This window comes from Lissotriton vulgaris, chromosome 6 (assembly GCF_964263255.1).
Source record: "Lissotriton vulgaris chromosome 6, aLisVul1.2, whole genome shotgun sequence".
Taxonomy (NCBI): domain Eukaryota; kingdom Metazoa; phylum Chordata; class Amphibia; order Caudata; family Salamandridae; genus Lissotriton; species Lissotriton vulgaris.
This window is the reverse complement of record NC_141694.1, coordinates 1,075,684,922-1,075,704,233: the sequence shown is the minus strand read 5'-3', so window position 1 is coordinate 1,075,704,233 and position 19,312 is coordinate 1,075,684,922. Positions and strand designations below refer to the sequence as shown.

At 46.7% G+C, this 19,312-nt stretch overlaps 1 protein-coding gene across 2 annotated transcripts in view; it reads right to left on the bottom strand.

Annotated features, from left to right (window-relative positions):
- Positions 1-19,312, bottom strand: part of TTC13 (tetratricopeptide repeat domain 13) — a 1,386,998-nt gene that overhangs the window by 458,345 nt on the left and 909,341 nt on the right. For both annotated transcript variants that reach the window (XM_086927141.1, XM_086927142.1), the window contains exon 19: positions 14,605-14,740. In XM_086927141.1, the coding sequence (XP_086783267.1) occupies positions 14,605-14,740 (136 nt within the window). The remainder of the gene's footprint in view (positions 1-14,604; positions 14,741-19,312) is intronic.

Below are 19,312 nucleotides of genomic sequence, written 5' to 3'. Positions count from 1 at the left end.
ATGCACTGGGCTACTTCGCCGGAAGTGCGGGTGCGGCCACGAGACAGCTGACGCCCTTCGAGGCGTTTATCATCCGTACTTCTTGTATGAAAGGGACGATCTCCTTCCTGTATAGATTGCTCCTGGACACTGTCATATTCCCGAGGCCCCGCTATATGGAGCACTGGGAGACTTGTCTCGGAAGGGACATCTCGAAAGCCGAATGGGAGGGGTTATGGCGGGATATCAAAGCGCATAACCATTCGATTGATCTTAGGGAGGCTCATTTGAAACTTATGTATGACTGGTACCTCTACCCGTCCCAGTTACATCGCATATTCCCATCGTCCTCTGACAGGTGCTGGCGGGGATGCGGCTTATTGGGAGATTTCCGCCATATATGGTGGGACTGTCCAGCCATTAAGCCTTTCTGGTCGGAGATACTAGCCCACATCAAGGAGGTGATGGGGTATCCGATCCCGGAGTCCATGGACTATGTCCTGTTGGGACTTCGTGATCCAATGTTGGAGCACCAGACTAGGGCCGACAAACGGATTATTTGGCTGTGCCTGGGGGCGGCTAAATTGACGCTGGCGGCGGCGTGGAAGAAGCCGGTGGCACCGGCGACCTCATTGTGGCATGCGCGGTTGTGGTGATTACTGAGTCTGGAGAGGGTGTCTGATATATTTCTGGGGGACTTTAAGAATTTCTTGTTTAGGTGGGGCCCGCTGGTCAGGTTTCTTTCCCGGGGCCTTCCATCGGCAGTATGTCCTTCAGCACTGCGCGCGCTTCATCTCTTTCAGATCTAATTTATGGGGCGGATGCATCCAAGTATGATAGTGCGGTTGGTCGCCACCACGGGGAGGGGTGGGGCGGGGGGGGGGGGGGGGGGTTTGTTGGGGACTGTTGAATTTTTTTGTGTGACACCCGGCAGTTGGAAGCGGACTGTGGAGGACTCCGGTACAGATGCGTACTTGGCTGGTGGCTTGACCTGTCGAATACTGCCTCTTGTGGCGATCTGGCATCTGGTGAGCCGGGCATTGGCCTTGATTGTTCCACTGTTACGAATGGACATTGACTTTGCATTAGCTTTGCAGCTTAATTCTTCTTGCATTCCCGTGGTCTGTTGTGAGAGCATCCCCGGAGTCCCCTGTGTGTGAATTATTGATAACTGTCGCTGTGTCCTTGTATTGTTTTTTTTCTCTGATTCTGAAATCAATAAATACAAATTTGACAAAAAAAAAATAACTACTCCACCCTCGGTGGACATAACACTTTCCTGTTATGTGGAGCATAGCTTGTGACCGCTCTGACAAAAACTAACAAAACAGAATAAGATTGATGATAAATATGATACGTTCATTACCATTGATCTCATGGTAGTTGTAACGAGTTGATGGATCAGATATGCGATTTGGCAGTTGTTGTGAGGGGTTCTCACCATCGTTTTTTTTTTTTTTTTAATTTTTGAAAACCTTTATTGTGCATGAGGAAAATAACAAATACGGGCCTACAACCATCCGGCCGGCCACGAACACTCAGTTAGCACTACAGCTTACATTATGGCGACACAGTACTGCAGCAGAACCGCGAATATTCAAAGGAAGGAAAACTGGAGGATGTCGCAGCACCGTGGCACAGGATGAATGAAGGTTAAATTTTAGTTTTTTTTATGCAACTATCAAAGTCAGATCGTAGTGTTCCGTACTGATAAAATAAAAAGGTAAGAACAAGGTCCATGCAGGTGGGACACGACATTAGCTACTGTATCAAGCAATTCGTATATCGACAATCAAGTCCCCGCCAGGCAGGATGGTTGCACAATATCTATGCTACAAAGTAGCACCTACAACCCAGTCATATTTCCACTGCCACCCATCACCCTGCACCCTGAACATGGACAAGAAAAGGTAAAATCATAGAGGAAATAAAACAGGTCCCATAGAAACTAACAAAAATGAAATATAACCCCCCACCCTACACACATGCAGAGGCTATGGCCTACCCCCCCCCCCTAGCAGCGTGCCTGTCGCCCCATAAACCCGAAATTTAGTAAGAAGAAAAGTCGGAAAAAGGAGAAGAGACAGCAAGGGAATACAGAAAGAAGGAAAAAGGAGACAAAAAGAAAGAAAAAAAGTCACTATTGAATATAGGGAGGAAGAAAAGGACAAGCTGATCTACCACTCCCAAAAGAAAGAAGCGGGGAGGAGCCCACCCAGTAGCCGATCTCCCGGACTCCCAGCCACCTGCAACCCTATCGCCTTGCGAAATAGACAAGCAGCGTCATTCGGAAGAGGAAGAGCAATTCTGAGGAAACAGGCAAGGGAAGCCGGAACAGTCCCAACCCAATCTCCGCCCGCCCATGCATCTATCACATTGAGTAAAGCCTAGCCCTGGCCCAATTTGGGACGTCCTCCTGCGCCCGCCCACCCCGAGGAGCCTGAACCTGCAAGGAGAAGGGAAGAGCCCGCCCCCACGAAAACAAAGGGACAAAATGGCCACACTCGGCAATGGAGAAAAGTCCGAGGACTAAATGAAATTCGCCAGTCCCAAACAAAATCAGTACTTAAATCGAGCAGCATGATGAAAACCACAATACCACACAGAACGGTAGACAATGAGGTCCCCACAAGAGAAGCACAGTCAGGCAGGATAGGCAGACGTCGTGGCAGCAGCCCCTGGAACTCCGTGGGAGGGGTTGCTCTCCGAGTTGGGGAGGGAGACATTGTAGCAATATACAAGCGGGAACATTGTAGCGCATTCCCCTGAACACCACGAAGCTGTCGATTAAGTCCACTCGTCCCCGGCAACAATGTTTCACTGACCGGGATCAGGGGAGAGTGTTCTGCAGAGCAGGGGGAGAGGATGGGCAGGATGTATTCCGATCCAGACAGGCAGCCTTCGACCTTCTCCTCCAGCTGAAGCAAGTTCGCACGCCATTCGCACCGCAGTTCAGTTAGAGCCAGGAAAACAGAGGCGAGGGTAACTTGTGTGCGGTCTTCCATTGCCTCCGTAGTATGTGCCTCTTCAGACAAATCAGCTCCCAAAGTAGATGCACGACGGAGCTGTCGGGCAGAAGCCGGGGCGCCACCCGCCATCACCACAGAGGAACCGCCTCTCAGGATCCCACCATCGAGCATACGGCGATTTCAGGCAGTATCCGGGCAGGAGAACATGAGCCGCCCCCCGAGGCAGGATAGATCCACATGCGCAGGGTGCAAACAATGGGGGGGGCTCCTTGCCGGCCGACACCGGAGAGGCGAGGCAGCGGGGAGGTTACGGCTACTGAGGCGCCCTCGGTATGCGTTAGGCAATGAATGGGTGTCTCACCGCTGTTTTCCGTGAGAAGGAGCAAGTCAGGAGTACCGGCGGCAAGCAGAGACAGTCACCAGAGCGCCCAACACAGAAGCCAGCTCTTCCGTCGGCCAGTCCAGGATATCAGCGCCACCTCAAGGTAATCGGCCCCTGCGGTCACGGCAGTCGCAGGCGGCGCTTTGTGAGGCAGAGCACGGGTCCGGGGCCAGGGACGTCCCCCACACAACTCTCGACGGTTCTCAGGCTGCCGGGTGGGTAGAGACACCGGAGGGGTACCTCCGGAATCAGGAAACTTCCCTCTTCAATCCGCCGGTGCACAAGTACAGGATAGGGAGCAGGATTGTTGTGCGGGAAGCAGGGGCTCAGGGAGCCGGGAGATCACACGTCCGTCTCCGCGGCCATCTTGGCTCCTCCCCCCCTCACCATCGTTTTTAAACAGAGCGGTGCCCCTATTTCCTGAGCTGTGGCCAGGTGAGGAGCGGCGCCGGTCCCTCAAACTCTAGGTGAGTGAGAGGCATATCCAAATAATGAATGTTTGGGTAATGCACTTGGGATACACCAGTGTATAAGTAATTTCAATTGATGAAACTCAGGAGAGATAATTTTTTCATTAATATGTTGTCCTATTTTTCTCTGTTTTCTTTCATATATGTCGTCTACACATGATTCCTCTCGCTTGTGGAAATCCGCTTCTCCTAAATAGGAGCATTGAGAGGACCGATTCAGGTGATATCCTGGTATATATATAATTTCTATTATGCACGCACGCACTTTCTAAGCAGTAGCAAAATACATTGTTGGTCCTGAAGAAGCAGGAGATACCGTTAGTATCTGTCAACTGCAGAAACATGTCGACCTTTCCATACACGCAGTAGATATTTGCTTAAAACTACTGTTATTTTGCACTTCACGTTTTTAATCTTGGAAGTGGACTGCTTCTCATTAAAGTCATTTGTGCACCCACTATCCATTTTTAACTATATCACTTTCACTCACAGTTTTTTTGTGCACTGCTTTTCGGTTACCACTATTCAAGTTTATTGTATGTACGTGGTGGACATACCACTTTGTAAAACTGGCCCAAATGATGACAAGAAGGGCGGTTCAGAGTGTGTAACTGATGGGAATTTATATCACACTGTGATGAGTCCAGATGTATTTTTTAGCAGATTAGACATATTTTGAACACAGAGACCTGAGTTTCTTTAGACCCACAGTTATTATTGATATATATAGTGTCTTGCTTAAGGGGTTATAACTGTGTTTGGGTCTTTAAATATTTCCCTTGGACCCTACTCTCTCCGTGTGTGTTGTTATTATGAAGACCAGACATACTCTGTCCCAATTGCATTTTTGCAGTAATTTATCAAGACATCTACTTCTCAGACTGACCATTGAAACACAGAGGTTGATTACTATAGCGGACGGTTGGACCATCGAGTGCTGTTGCGGCAGTCAGGAGACCATCCAACATGCAGGCGGTGGGCAGACGGCTGTATTAGGGGGCTGGCGGTCAAGAAGTGCTCCTTTTCAGGGTGGCTTGTACTGTGGTCCAAGAAATGGGCTGCAGCACAAGCCGCTGGGAAATGGAGCACTTCCTGTAAGTCCATGGACCGCATGCCATGCTCCATGTGGCCCATGGCACATGGTTCATGGAGGTACATGGGGGCATTACATGTGCCCCCAGGGCCACTTTAAAGTGACCCACGACAGTCAGGGGGGCTGTTTGGGGCCCACAAATTCGGTTTTGACACCTTTTTCATGGAATTATTGCGGCCATTAAAAGGCTGTCGAAAAGGGATATCGTAATCCTGACGACGGTGCCTACATGGGCACCACCTTGTGGTTCCGAAATTCTGGACCCTGCTGTGATATGGTACCGAGGTCCAACACTCGTGTCACAAAATATCGTCGTACCATGACGAATTTGGTATCGGCAGACCGGTAATGATTAGGACATTATCCCTGTACATTTGCGTCGTGATTGAGCGATGCCAACACCCTCAAATCGTGGTTTCCGTTCTGAACCCTGGGACTCCATTTTGTGAACGGCATCCATCTTATGCCTTGCCCTCATATAAGTCAATTGATTAAGGTCGAGCTTGATCTGAAAGGACACGTCCACCTTAGCTGACTTCCCCATGACCTGGCCGAACTGACTCCACCGCCTCCAGCCAAACCTGTTTGGGCAGCTCCTCGCCCAGTGGCTGAGTAAGATATCATCAAAGCACAACATGCCATAAACCATTCACCACATACAGACCATGTTTTCTACACACATACACCTGTCCATGTTTCTTGTTTATGGCCAGTTTTATGACGAGGAGGTGCCCTGTTTTATTGGGGTTTCATCGATATCTGATTGTAATTCCGGGCTGGGCTGGGTCATCTATCACAAACTGGACATCTAAAATATGGGTTGGCCAGCATGACTGTGCGTTTTGCTCTATTGTGTAAATATGTCTATGACCATATTGTAAACTCAAGAATTCTTGCCTGAAGTGTAATTTTGGGTACAAAAGGAGAAGGCTGGTTCTGTAAAAACGAACAGTCTCCTGAGAACTTACGACCCGTGCTGTCGTGCTTCTAGGACACATGTTACTTGGTTGCAGCCAATAAAACTCGATCTCTGACTTCACCTAGAAGACTCTTGGTTTCTGTGGTCCGGAACAGGGAGAACTCAGAGGTCTTCGGGTGTTATCCCCTGGCACCACCGGGTTCCTAAAAACCCGGCACCTCAGTTGGCGCCCAACTCGGGGCGGTATCAAGCGGTGACGGTCCAAGCCAGATGTTCGTGAGGAGCTTTGTGTGAAAATTCCAGAGGACGGCCAGCCACTTCAGCGACCCCTGTATGTCGACGTGGTTCCGAAGGTCTTTCCTGCGAGGTTCCCCGCGTCCCGACGGCTACGAAGGACTGCTGCCCTGACTATCGCCCTGTTTTGGACCCAGTGATCCTTGGTAGAGCGAAACGATAGACGAGTCTTCTAGTGACGTCACCGATCTTCAATACTTCAGTTAAGTATAAGTGGAGCGTCTCCTAGTCCTTAGTTTGGTTCTTAGTCTTTGGTATCCTTGAGGTACACCTTGTTTGGAACTTGCAAGCGCCAAAACCGAGGGATTCGTGTATTCACGAAAATATCATAGTTAGATAATCCCTTGAAGTTTGAAGCTAGACTAGTGAGCGAAGATGCCTGGTCTTAGCAGACTTGGAAACTTGTTTTGTCTTGGTTGTAGTAAGGACTCCCGATTAGAGGATTCGTGTCCGGTTCCTCCGATTGGAACTCCAACATATGAGTTATATATCAAGCACGGCGTAGGCCCTATCACGTATAATGAAGTATGGATAAAATACACCCGCAAGGATGGTGTTTTAAAATGGCCCCAATATGGTAGCTTTGACTCAGAAATTTTAGATAACCTCGAGGTCAAATTGTTTAAGAAGAAAGCCCGGCCGGCGATGTTTGACTCTTTTCGCTTATGGCGCAAAGAAGCCAAACAGAAAGAAATGAAATTAGCTAAGAAAAATAAAAGAGGTATGTCGATGGTGCAAGCTGCCATCGCATACAGGGATAATGAGGAAGAGCAGGAAAGTGAACAAATGCTCAGAAGCAAGAAACTAGCAGCAGATAAATGCTACCCGATGTTGCCCCATGAAGGACAAGATTCAAAGGGAGCATCTGACAAAGATCCATTAATGTCCCATTTGTTGAATTCACCACCCCCATATACATCGAGTATTGTTGGACCCCCGAAGCGTATTGTTATACCGCGCCCCGGCGCACGAAAAGCAGCTCTTGCACAACCACCAGCTCCTCTTCAGCTGGTTCCTACTTCTCCGGCGCAGCCTTCTCAAGGGCCGCCGCCTTTGCTACATACTCCGTCTACTTCTTCTACAACTTTGCCTACCGCTCCACCTGTTTATCCTGATACTACTTCTGCCACTGCCTCGACTTCTTCTGCTGTTGCTTCGACTTCCTCTTTACATCAGCCTGTCTTTTCTGGCGCATCTGCCTCTCCGCAAGCTTCTCCTTCCGTTCGACAGAGAGTAGCAAGTACTGTCACTGGTCTGTTCTCACCTTTCTTTGGGTCGCCTAGAACGACCCCTAAAACAGGACGTAGACAGTTGCGTAGTCAACTGCCTGATTATGAGGAAAGAGAAGTACTGAATGAGTTAGCACGCAAATGGGTTACTGACACTGTTAGATACGATGTTCAGTCTGTTATGGAAGTTTTCCGACAATGGGATGCACCCACTCAGAGATATGTATTCAAAGAGATGTGTGTATATTTTGTGAAGATTTGGAGACAAACGATCCAAAGCGCAAAATGCAGGAATTGTTTCGTATGCGTTTTAAGTTCTATGAAGGCATGATTGTAGGTGCCGATGTTGAAAAAGCAATAGATCTGTTATTATCCTATAGGAGTAAGGGAAATGTCTCTAGATCATTGTATGAAGATGACGTGTCAGGTAGGAAAAAGGCGCGACAGTACCCTATGAGAGAGGTTCCTCCAGTTTGGAGGGAAGGTGATGCGAATGCGCATCCACCCGTTCCACCGCATTTTCAGCGTGTATGGGTACATGTCCCCTGGAAAAGATCTGAAGTTTTAGCACTCAAGCAGACATTACCTGATCCACGTAAAAATCCCGCAGGGTATTATAAGGAATTATCACAGACTGCCAGCTCATGTATAATGAATTTAGCAGATGTAGACATGTTGCTTGGGAACGTTGTTCCACAGCCTTTATGGAGTCAAATTCGTCATGCAGATCATGATCAAGAATTAGGTGACACGTGGGCTAATATTACTGCTGCAGATACTAGACAAGTTGGTGGTTCCAAACCTGAGCCTTTAATAGCTAAACTTCCTGGTAGAATTATCACGTACATGAAGACCTTAATGCCTGAATTGCGTGTCAATTGGGATAAGTTATCTGCGTGCAAGCAAAAGAAAGATGAGAATGTGTCTGACTTTTTCACGAGATTTGAAGAGACTTTTGTCGATCATAGTGGTCAGGATATGGCTACCGAAGGTGGTCAAAGATTGTTCGTAGACAAATTCGTACATAATTTGCTTCCTGAACTGTGCAATAAATTGAAAGATTCAGAGAGTGCTTGGGCTGTTTCCACGTCAGCGCAGATTTTAGCCACAGCCCAGTTCTACGAAAATAGACGCAAAGACGAGCTAGATAAGGCAGATAAAAAGACTAAAGATTTGAAGACCAAAGTTCTTCTCCAACAAGCCTATCCGCCTCGCACTCCTAGTCAGCCCAATTATCAGCAACCACAGCAGTATTCGAGAAACTCGCAAGGGAACGAGTTTTCTCATCAGCGTTTACCGTATGGCCCGAATCAGTGTGCCTACTGCAAAGAAGTGGGTCATTTTAAGAATAATTGTCCAGCTTTGGCACGACGTCTGAATGGTGTTTCTGGTGCAAGAGGTAGAGGTGTTCAACAGGCTCCTAGGGGTAGGGGCCGTGGAAATTTCCCCCAGAATAACACTTCTTTTCCGCCTCAGAATTCTATGAATAGCTTTGACCAACAGAATAATGCATCCTCTAGGTCAGCTCAGTACTATGCTGATGACTATTACGCAGAAAACGAGAATGAGGGTAATAATTGCTAGGACAGCCATGGACAAAGAGAGGGAGTTGTTTCAGTTCCAGTAGATCAGAATGGACCTTATGTCGAGGTGATTACATCCGGAGTGTCAGAGCCATTTCTGCTTGATACTGGTGCTACAAAAAGTTCTATTATGCACTCAAAACTTCCTGGCGCACCTTTGTCTGGCGAAATGAATATTTCAGTAGGTTTCTCTGGCGCCCCTGTTAGAAACCCGATCTCTAGTCCTATGCCCCTTTCTGTTGGCCCATGCGAATTAGAAGCACCCCTCATTCTTACAACAGGTTGTGGCGAAAATTTGTTAGGTTTGGATTTGTTAAAAAGATTATATGCGACTTTGTACTGTTCTCCTTCGGGAGTACAACTTACCCTTGGTAAGAAAGTGATTTCCCCAATGTATTTGTCAAAGGAAGATACTCCAACCGAATTGTCATCTCTTCCAAATATACTTTGGGCTACCGGTTCTAATGATGTAGGTCGTTTGGAGATAGCACCGTATGTCATAACATTGTAAGCCAATGTTAGGTTGCCACGTATTCCCCAATACAAGATCTCTAGCGAATGTGAAAAGGCATTGTTAACGATCATTTACGATCTGATCGAGAAAGATGTCATTGAAGAGACAACAGGCAACATTTGTAACAGCCCTATTTTGCCTGTCTTAAAGCGTACTGATCCTTCACAGCCCCCTGTATACAGATTCGTGATTGATCTCAGAGAAGTAAATAAGATCGTCGTACCACAGTTTCCAGTTGTCCCTGACATTACTGCCTTATTGACAATGGTTCCAGCTTCAGCCACTTGGTTTTCGGTGATTGACCTGAAGAACGCCTTCTTCAGCATCCCGATCGCCGAGGAGAGCAGAGACATTTTTGGCTTCAATTTAGGAGGACGAAGCTTCCACTTCAAACGCGCTCCTCAGGGCTACTGTGAAAGTCCATCGATATTCAGTCAGGCTTTGAAAACACAACTTGATAAGATTGTTCTACCCGATGGTGCGACTCTGATTCAGTATGTAGACAATCTGCTGATCGCTGCAGATACTGAAGAGATTTGCAAGCAAGCCACACTTTCGTTGTTGCGTCATTTATGTGACATGAAGCATAAAGTCTCTCTCTCAAAATTACAATTTTGCCGACAAGAAGTGACCTACTTAGGTCACATCTTAACGAAGGAGGGAAGGAGACTGACCCCAGAAAGAATACAGGCAATCGCAAGATTGAGTGCCCCAAGGACACAAAGAGAAGTTCGGGCTTTCTTGGGCATTACATCGTACTGTAGACAATGGATACCGAATTTCTCCCTATTTGCCAAACCTTTGCTGGCACTACTCTGCAAAGACACACCCAATCCTTGTCAACTGCCAAAGCCCTTGTCAAGGAATTCTTCCCTAGGTTTGGGATGCCTAGAATGGTCTGGAGTGATAATGGAAGTGAATTCGTGGGACGGGTGATGAAGAGAGTGTGCGAATGTCTAGGCATCCACCAGAAGTTTCATGCTGCAAATCACCCCCAATCAGCAGGATTAGTAGAGTGCTACAACGGCACGTTAAAACTGAAATTAGCCAAGATCCAAGCCAGCACAGGTCTTAAATGGCCTGACGCCCTGCCTTTAGCACTCCTGTCTACCAGAATGATTGTCCATTCTAGATTAGGACTCAGCCCTCACGAAATAGTGTTTGGCCGCCCAGATAACATCTGGGGCGTGCCAAGGCCAAAGAGGCTAAGCGAAGTAGAGCATCCTGTACTGCTTGACTATTTACACGAATTGACAACTAAATTGTGTGTTTTACACCAACAGGTTCACAGTTCCTCTCCGCCAGCCTCTGACCATCCAGGTCACTCCATTGAACCCGGCACCTGGGTGCTGGAGCGGAATTTTCAGCGCACGAACAACGAACAGCCCAGGTGGACCGGACCGTACCTCGTCCTTCTTTCCACAAGATCAGCCGTTCGGGTGGAAGGAAAGAAGAACTGGATCCACGGGACCCACTGTAAACGGGTCCCTCTGCCTCTTCCATATGACCGGTGGGTCCAGGACAGAATCGCTGACTCTGAGACCGAAGCTGTACCTCGCTTTGCACTCTTCAGCGATGCACGACTGAAAGGAATTGGTACAGAAAAGGAGAGTGATCGTATTTTGCAAGGATTTGTGCCTCCGTCAATGCAGTTGGACACTACAGAACCTGAAACATTGTTTGAAGACCACACTGTACCTGGGAAACAACGATACAATCTGAGGTCAAGAACAAGAGACTAATGAAAACAAATTACTACGATTCTCTCTTCCCCTAAGAACTATTTTTGATTTACAGCTCTCTCGCCCAGGGAACTTGCTCATTTTTGATTTTCGAACCGCCATCCGGTTCTGCTGCTAGGGTCGCGGTTGATAGTCTGAGGAGTGCAGCTGGGGACGCTTAGGTCAACGGTTCTGGTCGGTCTGAGGGAATTACCCCGGACTGAACAGAGCGCACTCCTTGGCAGAATCAAACTCCCACCGCGGGCAGCAACTAGAGGATGGAGTTTCCGAGGGTAGAGAGACCTGCTAGATCTATGAACTTTGAAAAGAAAATATGCACTGTAATGGCAAGAAGACGATCTCTAGTATTAAGCATCTCAATGTTGTGTAGTATAATAATGTTTTTAACTGGCTATGCTCTGTTCATTTTCCGAGTTCCATTCAACACACAGCTCACACCTCGTCCTACTATTTCCCCGCACTCCTTTCATCCCCTACCTGAACACGAGTCTGCCAGAAGATTGAATTCGTAAATAATTAATTTGTCCAACTCCTACACCAGCACCAATCTGTAATGAACACTACGAACTGTTGGATATGCGGACTCATGCCACACACTACAGATAAGGGTATCCCTTACTTTGTCCTGCCGTTTAGTTATTTCGGTTCTCTGTGGGCTTTCCAGACCATGTTCCTGTTTTCCCTTGAACCGTACGTTCCAGGGAAAAATTCAAACAATAAGGCACTAGTGGAAGGAATCAGAAATATGAGTAGAGATATTGACACGGTTAGAGCAACTCCCAAAGATGAGTTTACCCCGTACAGTAGGTGGAACATCACTAAGTATGGGATTTCCTTAAGTGAGAGCCAGAAAACGAAGAGATCCTCCCCGGTTTGGGTAGTACCCCACCGAGGTCACCTATGTCTGCAAGGTATTGGCAGGGATCCCGAAGCACAGTTGGGGAAGAGCGTATGCACAGAAACGTACGTGTTTGCATCCCAAACTTCCCCTCCATTCTTGGCAGCTAAGGGTACATACTTCATCTGCCATGACAAAGCATACACCTGGTTGCCCCCTGACTTCTCGGGCACGTGTTTTATCTCATTTCTGCTGCCACCCACCTATACGGCCGGGGCAGATTACCATCGGACAAGGACAGTTAGGGGTGTCGTGAGTCAAGACGACACTGCGGGTCAAGAATTTGGGGACTTCGCAAAGGGTTTTCTGCCCTTTTGGGGGCCTATGGTGAACAGCAGGAACATTCGCCAGTTAACAAGGGTAGTCGAATCCGCCGTGACCGAAACGGCCGGTGCCCTTAGTAGTTTGACAGCTGAGCCCCAGTCGGACCGGCTTATGACTCTTCAGAACAGGGTTGCCCTAGATGTCATACTTGCAGACTGTGGTGGTGGATGTAGGGTGATCCAATCCAGTTGCTGCATTTTCATCCCTGATAATGCTCCGACAGTGTATCAGGCCATCTCCAAACTGCACAAAATCTCTGATTCCCTTCATGTGGATAAAGGGGATTGGTCCCTGCTAGGGTGGTTCTGGGAACTGATCTCTGCCTGGGGATGGAAAACTCTGATCTTCATTGGGATGATCTTAGCCGTTCTGTTTATGTTCTGCCTGTTTGCACAGTGTGCTCCTGCAGTATGTGGCCTCTGTGCTACCTCATGTGTAAGGAAGCCTGTGTCGAATTGAGCAACAGAATGATGCTACAGCAGCATCTCCATGAGTTCATTAATACAAATTTGGACTCAGATTAGCATGAGTTATTGCCTAATATGAGGGCAAAAGGAGGGTCTGTGGTTCCGAAATTCTGGACCCTGCTGTGATATGGTACCGAGGTCCAACACTCGTGTCACAAAATATCGTCGTACCATGACGAATTTGGTATCGGCAGACCGGTAATGATTAGGACATTATCCCTGTACATTTGCGTCGTGATTGAGCGATGCCAACACCCTCAAATCGTGGTTTCCGTTCTGAACCCTCGGACTCCATTTTGTGAACGGCATCCATCTTATGCCTTGCCCTCATATAAGTCAATTGATTAAGGTTGAGCTTGATCTGAAAGGACACGTCCACCTTAGCTGACTTCCCCATGACCTGGCCGAACTGACTCCACCGCCTCCAGCCAAACCTGTTTGGGCAGCTCCTCGCCCAGTGGCCGAGTAAGATATCATCAAAGCACAACATGCCATAAACCATTCACCACATACAGACCATGTTTTCTACACACATACACCTGTCCATGTTCCTTGTTTATGGCCAGTTTTATGACGAGGAGGTGCCCTGTTTTATTGGGGTTTCATCGATATCTGATTGTAATTCCGGGCTGGGCTGGGTCATCTATCACAAACTGGATATCTAAAATATGGGTTGGCCAGCATGACTGTGCGTTTTGCTCTATTGTGTAAATATGTCTATGACCGTATTGTAAACTCAAGAATTCTTGCCTGAAGTGTAATATTGGGTACAAAAGGAGAAGGCTGGTTCTGTAAAAACGAACAGTCTCCTGAGAACTTACGACCCGTGCTGTTGTGCTTCTAGGACACATGTTACTTGGTTGCAGCCAATAAAACTCGATCTCTGACTTCACCTAGAAAACTCTTGGTTTCTGTGGTCCGGAACAGGGAGAACTCAGAGGTCTTCGGGTGTTATCCCCTGGCACCACCGGGTTCCTAAAAACCCGGCACCTCAACCTCCATTCGGTACTACGAATCTGACGGTCACCCCGTCGAGATCACTGTTCCTGGTGAAGGCGGTGGTATCCCCTCCACGATCGATGTGGGTCTGACTGCTGGTGTTGTAATTCGGCAGTTGGACCGAGGGGCTGTAGGTGGGCGTTTCGCCACTGATGATGGCGGTCCGCCTGCCATCATAATCTGGCCCACAGTGTCCAAGTTTGTGTTGGAAAAGTTTTTCTGAGTTTCTTCTCTATCACGTCTTCCGTTTGATATCTACTTAGTCATGATTTATTATTTATAGTGTGTTTTGCTTTACAAACATTACTAGAACTTCTAAAAATATGCTCCATTATACTTATTCTCATTGTAGTACGCATATGTGCTTGTATTTATTGTTCTTTGTTATTACTGGCCCACTTAATTCATTTTAGATTTTCTTCTTATCATTTGGAAGATTCTTTTTTTCTTGAATCTTTCTATTAATTTAAATAAAAGTATTAAACTAAAAATAAACAGGTGTGATAGCACAATGAACAAGGTAAAACTTACTGCTTCGTTATGACTTAAAGTCATGAGTCAATTACAGTACAGGAATGCCAGAATACAATTTTAAACCAAACATACTCATAAGTAGGGGTCACTAAAGAAGGTGTAGAAATTAATTGTATTTTATCAAATGCTAACAATAGCACACACCTCAAGCACAAAAATACCCTTCAGGAATTCATGTCTCAAAGAATAGAGTAGTAACTGTACCTACCCCTAATTCAGTAGACAAGATTAAAACTTTTCCTTTTGCGGTTAAATCCTTATATAGTGCTTCAATTTCAGCATGGTAAAGTTGTGTTCTTTCTTCTGTTGTTTGCGTCTCAACTGAAAACAATATATTTCCAACTCTGAAAAAGATAGGAGTTAAATAATCATTAAAACATTTAACAGTTTTCAAAGAGCAATTTACTTTCCTTTGGTAACAGTGTTTCTGGTAGAGGCCCTATCTAGCAGCAGATTCCTCATCTTTGGAATGTACCCCAAGTGTTAGACTGGATCTGGAAACGTTTCAGCAGTACCTTGGAGAGCGGTCAGGTGATGCTGTGGGGGTCTGCACTGATGGCATTCTGCTCCAGAAATGATGTGCGGGGCCCACATAGGCGCTCTGAGAGAGGCTTTGGAAACTCAAACGCACAGAAGTCCTGAAATTGCCCTTTCTAAGCTGTACTGAACAGATCTAGCCAAGGTTCTCCTAATATACGGAAGAGACCTGGCGCCACTGCCAGGTGTAGCTGCCACTCATGAAATGCTAGGCGTCGACGATGAGCTCCTTTGCCCTGGCATTCAAAGATCCTGTCATGCGGCTCACCACCAAGAAAATTCCCTGGTGGTCCTGCCATTTCCAGAGGCGCAAGGCCTCCAGGCACATGGTCCATGATCTCACTCTGCCCTGTTTGTTGCAGTACCACATGGCTGTGGGATTGTCCGGATGCATCTGCATCAGCCTCGTTTTCATATAATGAGGAAGGCTTTCCAAGCCAACAGGATGGTCCCAGCTCCGGCAGGTTGATGGAGCAGGGACTCTGGCAAAGATGAGCAACCAGAGGCCTCTGATCTCCACCACTTCCACGTAGCTTCCCCAACCCAGAAGTGATGCATCAGTCACCACTGTCTGCCCTGAGTGTGGAGGGCAGAGGGTTCTGCCACTGATCTAATCGAGGTCCAGCAACCACCACTGCAGATCTTTTGAAGTCCCCTACGAAATCTGAACATGTTCATAGAAGTCCCCTTGTTGTTAGGCCCACTGGGACTGCAGATCCAAGGTAGAGTCCAAATATGATACCTGCAATGCCATCAGCCCCAGTAGCCTCAGAGTCTACCTCAATGAAATCCAGGACTGAGACTAAAGATAGGGCTCAAAGCCTGCATGTGTGGACCATGTCCAGAATGGCTCTGATGAAAGGGAGAGTTGGAGAAGGAATCAGGTGTTGCTTTGGTACATTGATAGTGAACCTCAAAGATGACAGGAGTTTCGCCATAGTATGGAGGTGGCTGATGACTGCCTGGGGCAAACCCACTTTCAACAGCCAGTCATCGAGGAAAGGGAAGAATTGCACTCCTGACCTCCAAAGGTGAACTGCCACCACTTTTGTGAACAGTCGAGGGGCACTGCCTCTGTCCCACCACAAAACGCAGGTAGAACCGGTAGGCCGGCAGAACGGGGATATGGAAGTGAGCATTGTGAAGGTCCAACGCCACCACCCAGTCTCTAGGATCGATGACAGACAAGGTCTTGGCTAACGTGAGCATTTTGAATTCTTCTTTCCCAAAAAGGGCATTGTGAGGGCTCAGGTCTAGAAAAAGGCCACACGCCTCTATCTTAATTAGGCACCAGATAGTAGCGGGATTAACAACGATAACCTACTTCTGGCACAGGCACACTTGTTAACCTCGTTGGCCAAAAGGGCTTGCACTTCCTGTTGCAAAACGGAGAGATGGTGTTCCGTCAGTCCCTGGGGCGACGGCGGAAGGTGCGGCATGAAAGAAAGGAAGACTAAGCCAATCTGAACGATCTGTAGAACCCACCTGTCCAAGTGTTCGCCTGCCAACCCAATTAGAATTTGTTGAGTCTGCCACCCTGAGGATGGCTGTGCTCCCGTGAGGGCATGCTAAAGAGATTTTGCAGGAGGAAAAACAGGGGAATGATAGACTGGGCAGCCCGTTGACCTTTGCTGCAGTGGTGGTGGACAACTTATCCCTAACCACAAAACTGCAGGAGTCCTTGCAGAGGTTGGATAGGCTGGCAGTATGGGGCACCTCAGCCAAACCTACAAAAGCAGCAGTGGACCTGCAGTGGTTAGTGAGGTGTGGCAGAAAGGCTCCAAGAGCGAGCAATAGCCCTGCTCTCCTTAAAATGCTCTACACCCGATTCAGCCTTGATCCTGAACAAGCGAGTGCCGTTGTAGGGCATCTCCATCAGGGAGGACTGAACTTTGTCTGAGAAACCAGTCAATCACAGCCATGTACGGTGGGAAATGGCAGCACTGATTTCAATAGCCCGCCTGATGGAATTGGTGGTATCCAAGCCACAACAAATCGTGAATCTAGCTGTATTATGATCATTAAATCATCTGAGCTAGAACAGGTCCAATGTCTTCAAGCACACCAGGGAATAGTTGTGCTACCGAATAACATTGGCGTGGGAATAAATTGGCCAACAAGCAGCTGGCGTGACTAGATTTGATGGCCAAACTGGTGAAAGAAAATACACATTTGCCAAATGGCTCCACCCATTTAGATTACCTGTCAGGGGAGTGGAAGGACATGTGTTGCCATTAAATCGACTTGTGGAGGCTTGCACTAAGCTCTAGGGTGAAGGGTGCTGTATGAGAAAAGCAGGGCCACTAGAAGTGGGGTAATGGCATCTGGCAATTTGTAGACTGATCGTCAGTTCAGAACAAGGCCCAAGCCCCTCATGAGGTATCTATCAGTGACTTGCTAAATGTAAGAAAGGTCTCAGAAGATGTTTGTCCTGCATGGAGGACTTCGGTCAATACATTATTTTTATCCTCCAAGGTGCGGTCTGGAGGTCAAGTACTTCGGCCACCCTACATATTACCATGGCATAGGAGACAAATTCCTCAGAGGCTGGACCGGGGAGTGATAATTGGAATAGAATCAGCAGCAAACTTTGGACGGAGACTGCGACTTAGAGCGGCCCAGATGAAGGGTCTTTTTGTGCTTGTTGATGTAAACATTTACCTTGCCGTCTTTGATGGTCTTCGGGTTCATAGATGCAGTTGCTGTAGGCCTTGGAGTCAAGGTCCGACCCCAAGCACCACAGGTGTAGCTGGTGATTACCAGTCAAAGGCATCTCTTTGCAACTGTCACTACAGGGCTTGAAACCTGTTATTTAGGGGGTAACATTGTATACACTGAAGACATTTAGAGGTGTGCATATCAGCTGCACAGGGCCTTCTGGCGGCACCCGAGGTACTGCTGAAGAGTTTCTGGATCCACTTTGGAGACTACTCAAAAGGTAAGTAATCTGCAACTAGATGTCTCTATCAGAAACTTACATTTATTGTGCACATATTTCATATACATAAAACATATACAAACATTTACAGTACGGAGTGCTTCTAAAGAAAATATTACAATAAACCCTTACAAAAATGACCATTCATACCAAAAAATCATGCGCATTAATAACTTTCAGATTAAACAATTTCTGTAAACTAATCTCTTATAATGAGATTCCTCACATGAACGCTACATTGCATATTCATTTTTAAACAGAATCAATTTTAAAAAGGAGTGTTTGAAGAATACATCAAATGTACAAAAACTGATTGCAAAAATGTACATGCAGAAATAAGGATGAAGTCCGCCTTTTGGAGAATCTAATGTATTAGAAATTTAATGTAGGAACGGACCAGCTTCAAAGAGTGATAGGGTCCTTCACTTGGGAACATGTCACATGTAACAGTACTAAGAAATGCAGACACTTACCACAATTCAATAAAGGGCAGTTATAAAACAAAATAAATAATATGCAGCTAGATGAGTAAACAATCAAATGGAATAGACATATTTAAGTACAAAATACTTGTGAGATTGTTTTGCGTAGTTACAATCACTTAATCCTAGATCTAAATGAGGAACATTCAAAGGAGAAAGTGTTGCACGAACAACAAAGCTTAACGCTCTTTTTTGAAGGCTTCAAATAAAGATTGTCCAGGAACCTGAAGGAACCTAATTCAAACTTTGAAACACTTCATGAAAATGGTTGTTTGATTGCATGTGTCTTCTTGACAGATAGAATGTTTCAAGCACTCTTAAGGTAGAGCTGGCTTCCTGAGATAACCAGTGTGTGCAGAAATGAAGGAATTTGGTGAGAAGAGAAGGATGAACTCCTTTTTGAGGGGTGAGAGCTTGACATGAGGACTGAATATCCCTAAGAATCTGGCCAGCAATTTAGTGGTATTCAGTAAAGAGATTCTTATATAAAGTAGCCTAGCATTAGAGTGATGAACAAGTTACTTACCTTTGGTAACACTTTCTGGTGGGTTCTTTATCTAAAAGAGCAATGCTCTAGCACGCTGGTAGGTGGCACCATACAGCTCAGCACTGACTTTGTTCCACCCCAGAAGTGACAACGGATCTGCATATAAACTTCACCCCTGCACATCAATGTCAGTTTCTTTTCGACTCTCTCCGCGCTCTCTGATGTGAAGCTCAAAAATATTCAAGGGTACCAGTGTGCAGACATCTAGAATGGAACCTTTTTGTATGGGCAAAAGAGAACAATTTCACAGATGAGGAATGGCTGAAAGCAATCTCCATTTAGACAGAGTATCCACCAGGAAGAGACTTACCGAAGTTAGGTATCTTGTTCTTCTGATGGCTACTTCTAACCGCAAAATCCTTACCAATAGACTATAGAACAAAGCAGTACCTACCCCATAGTGGTGGGTATG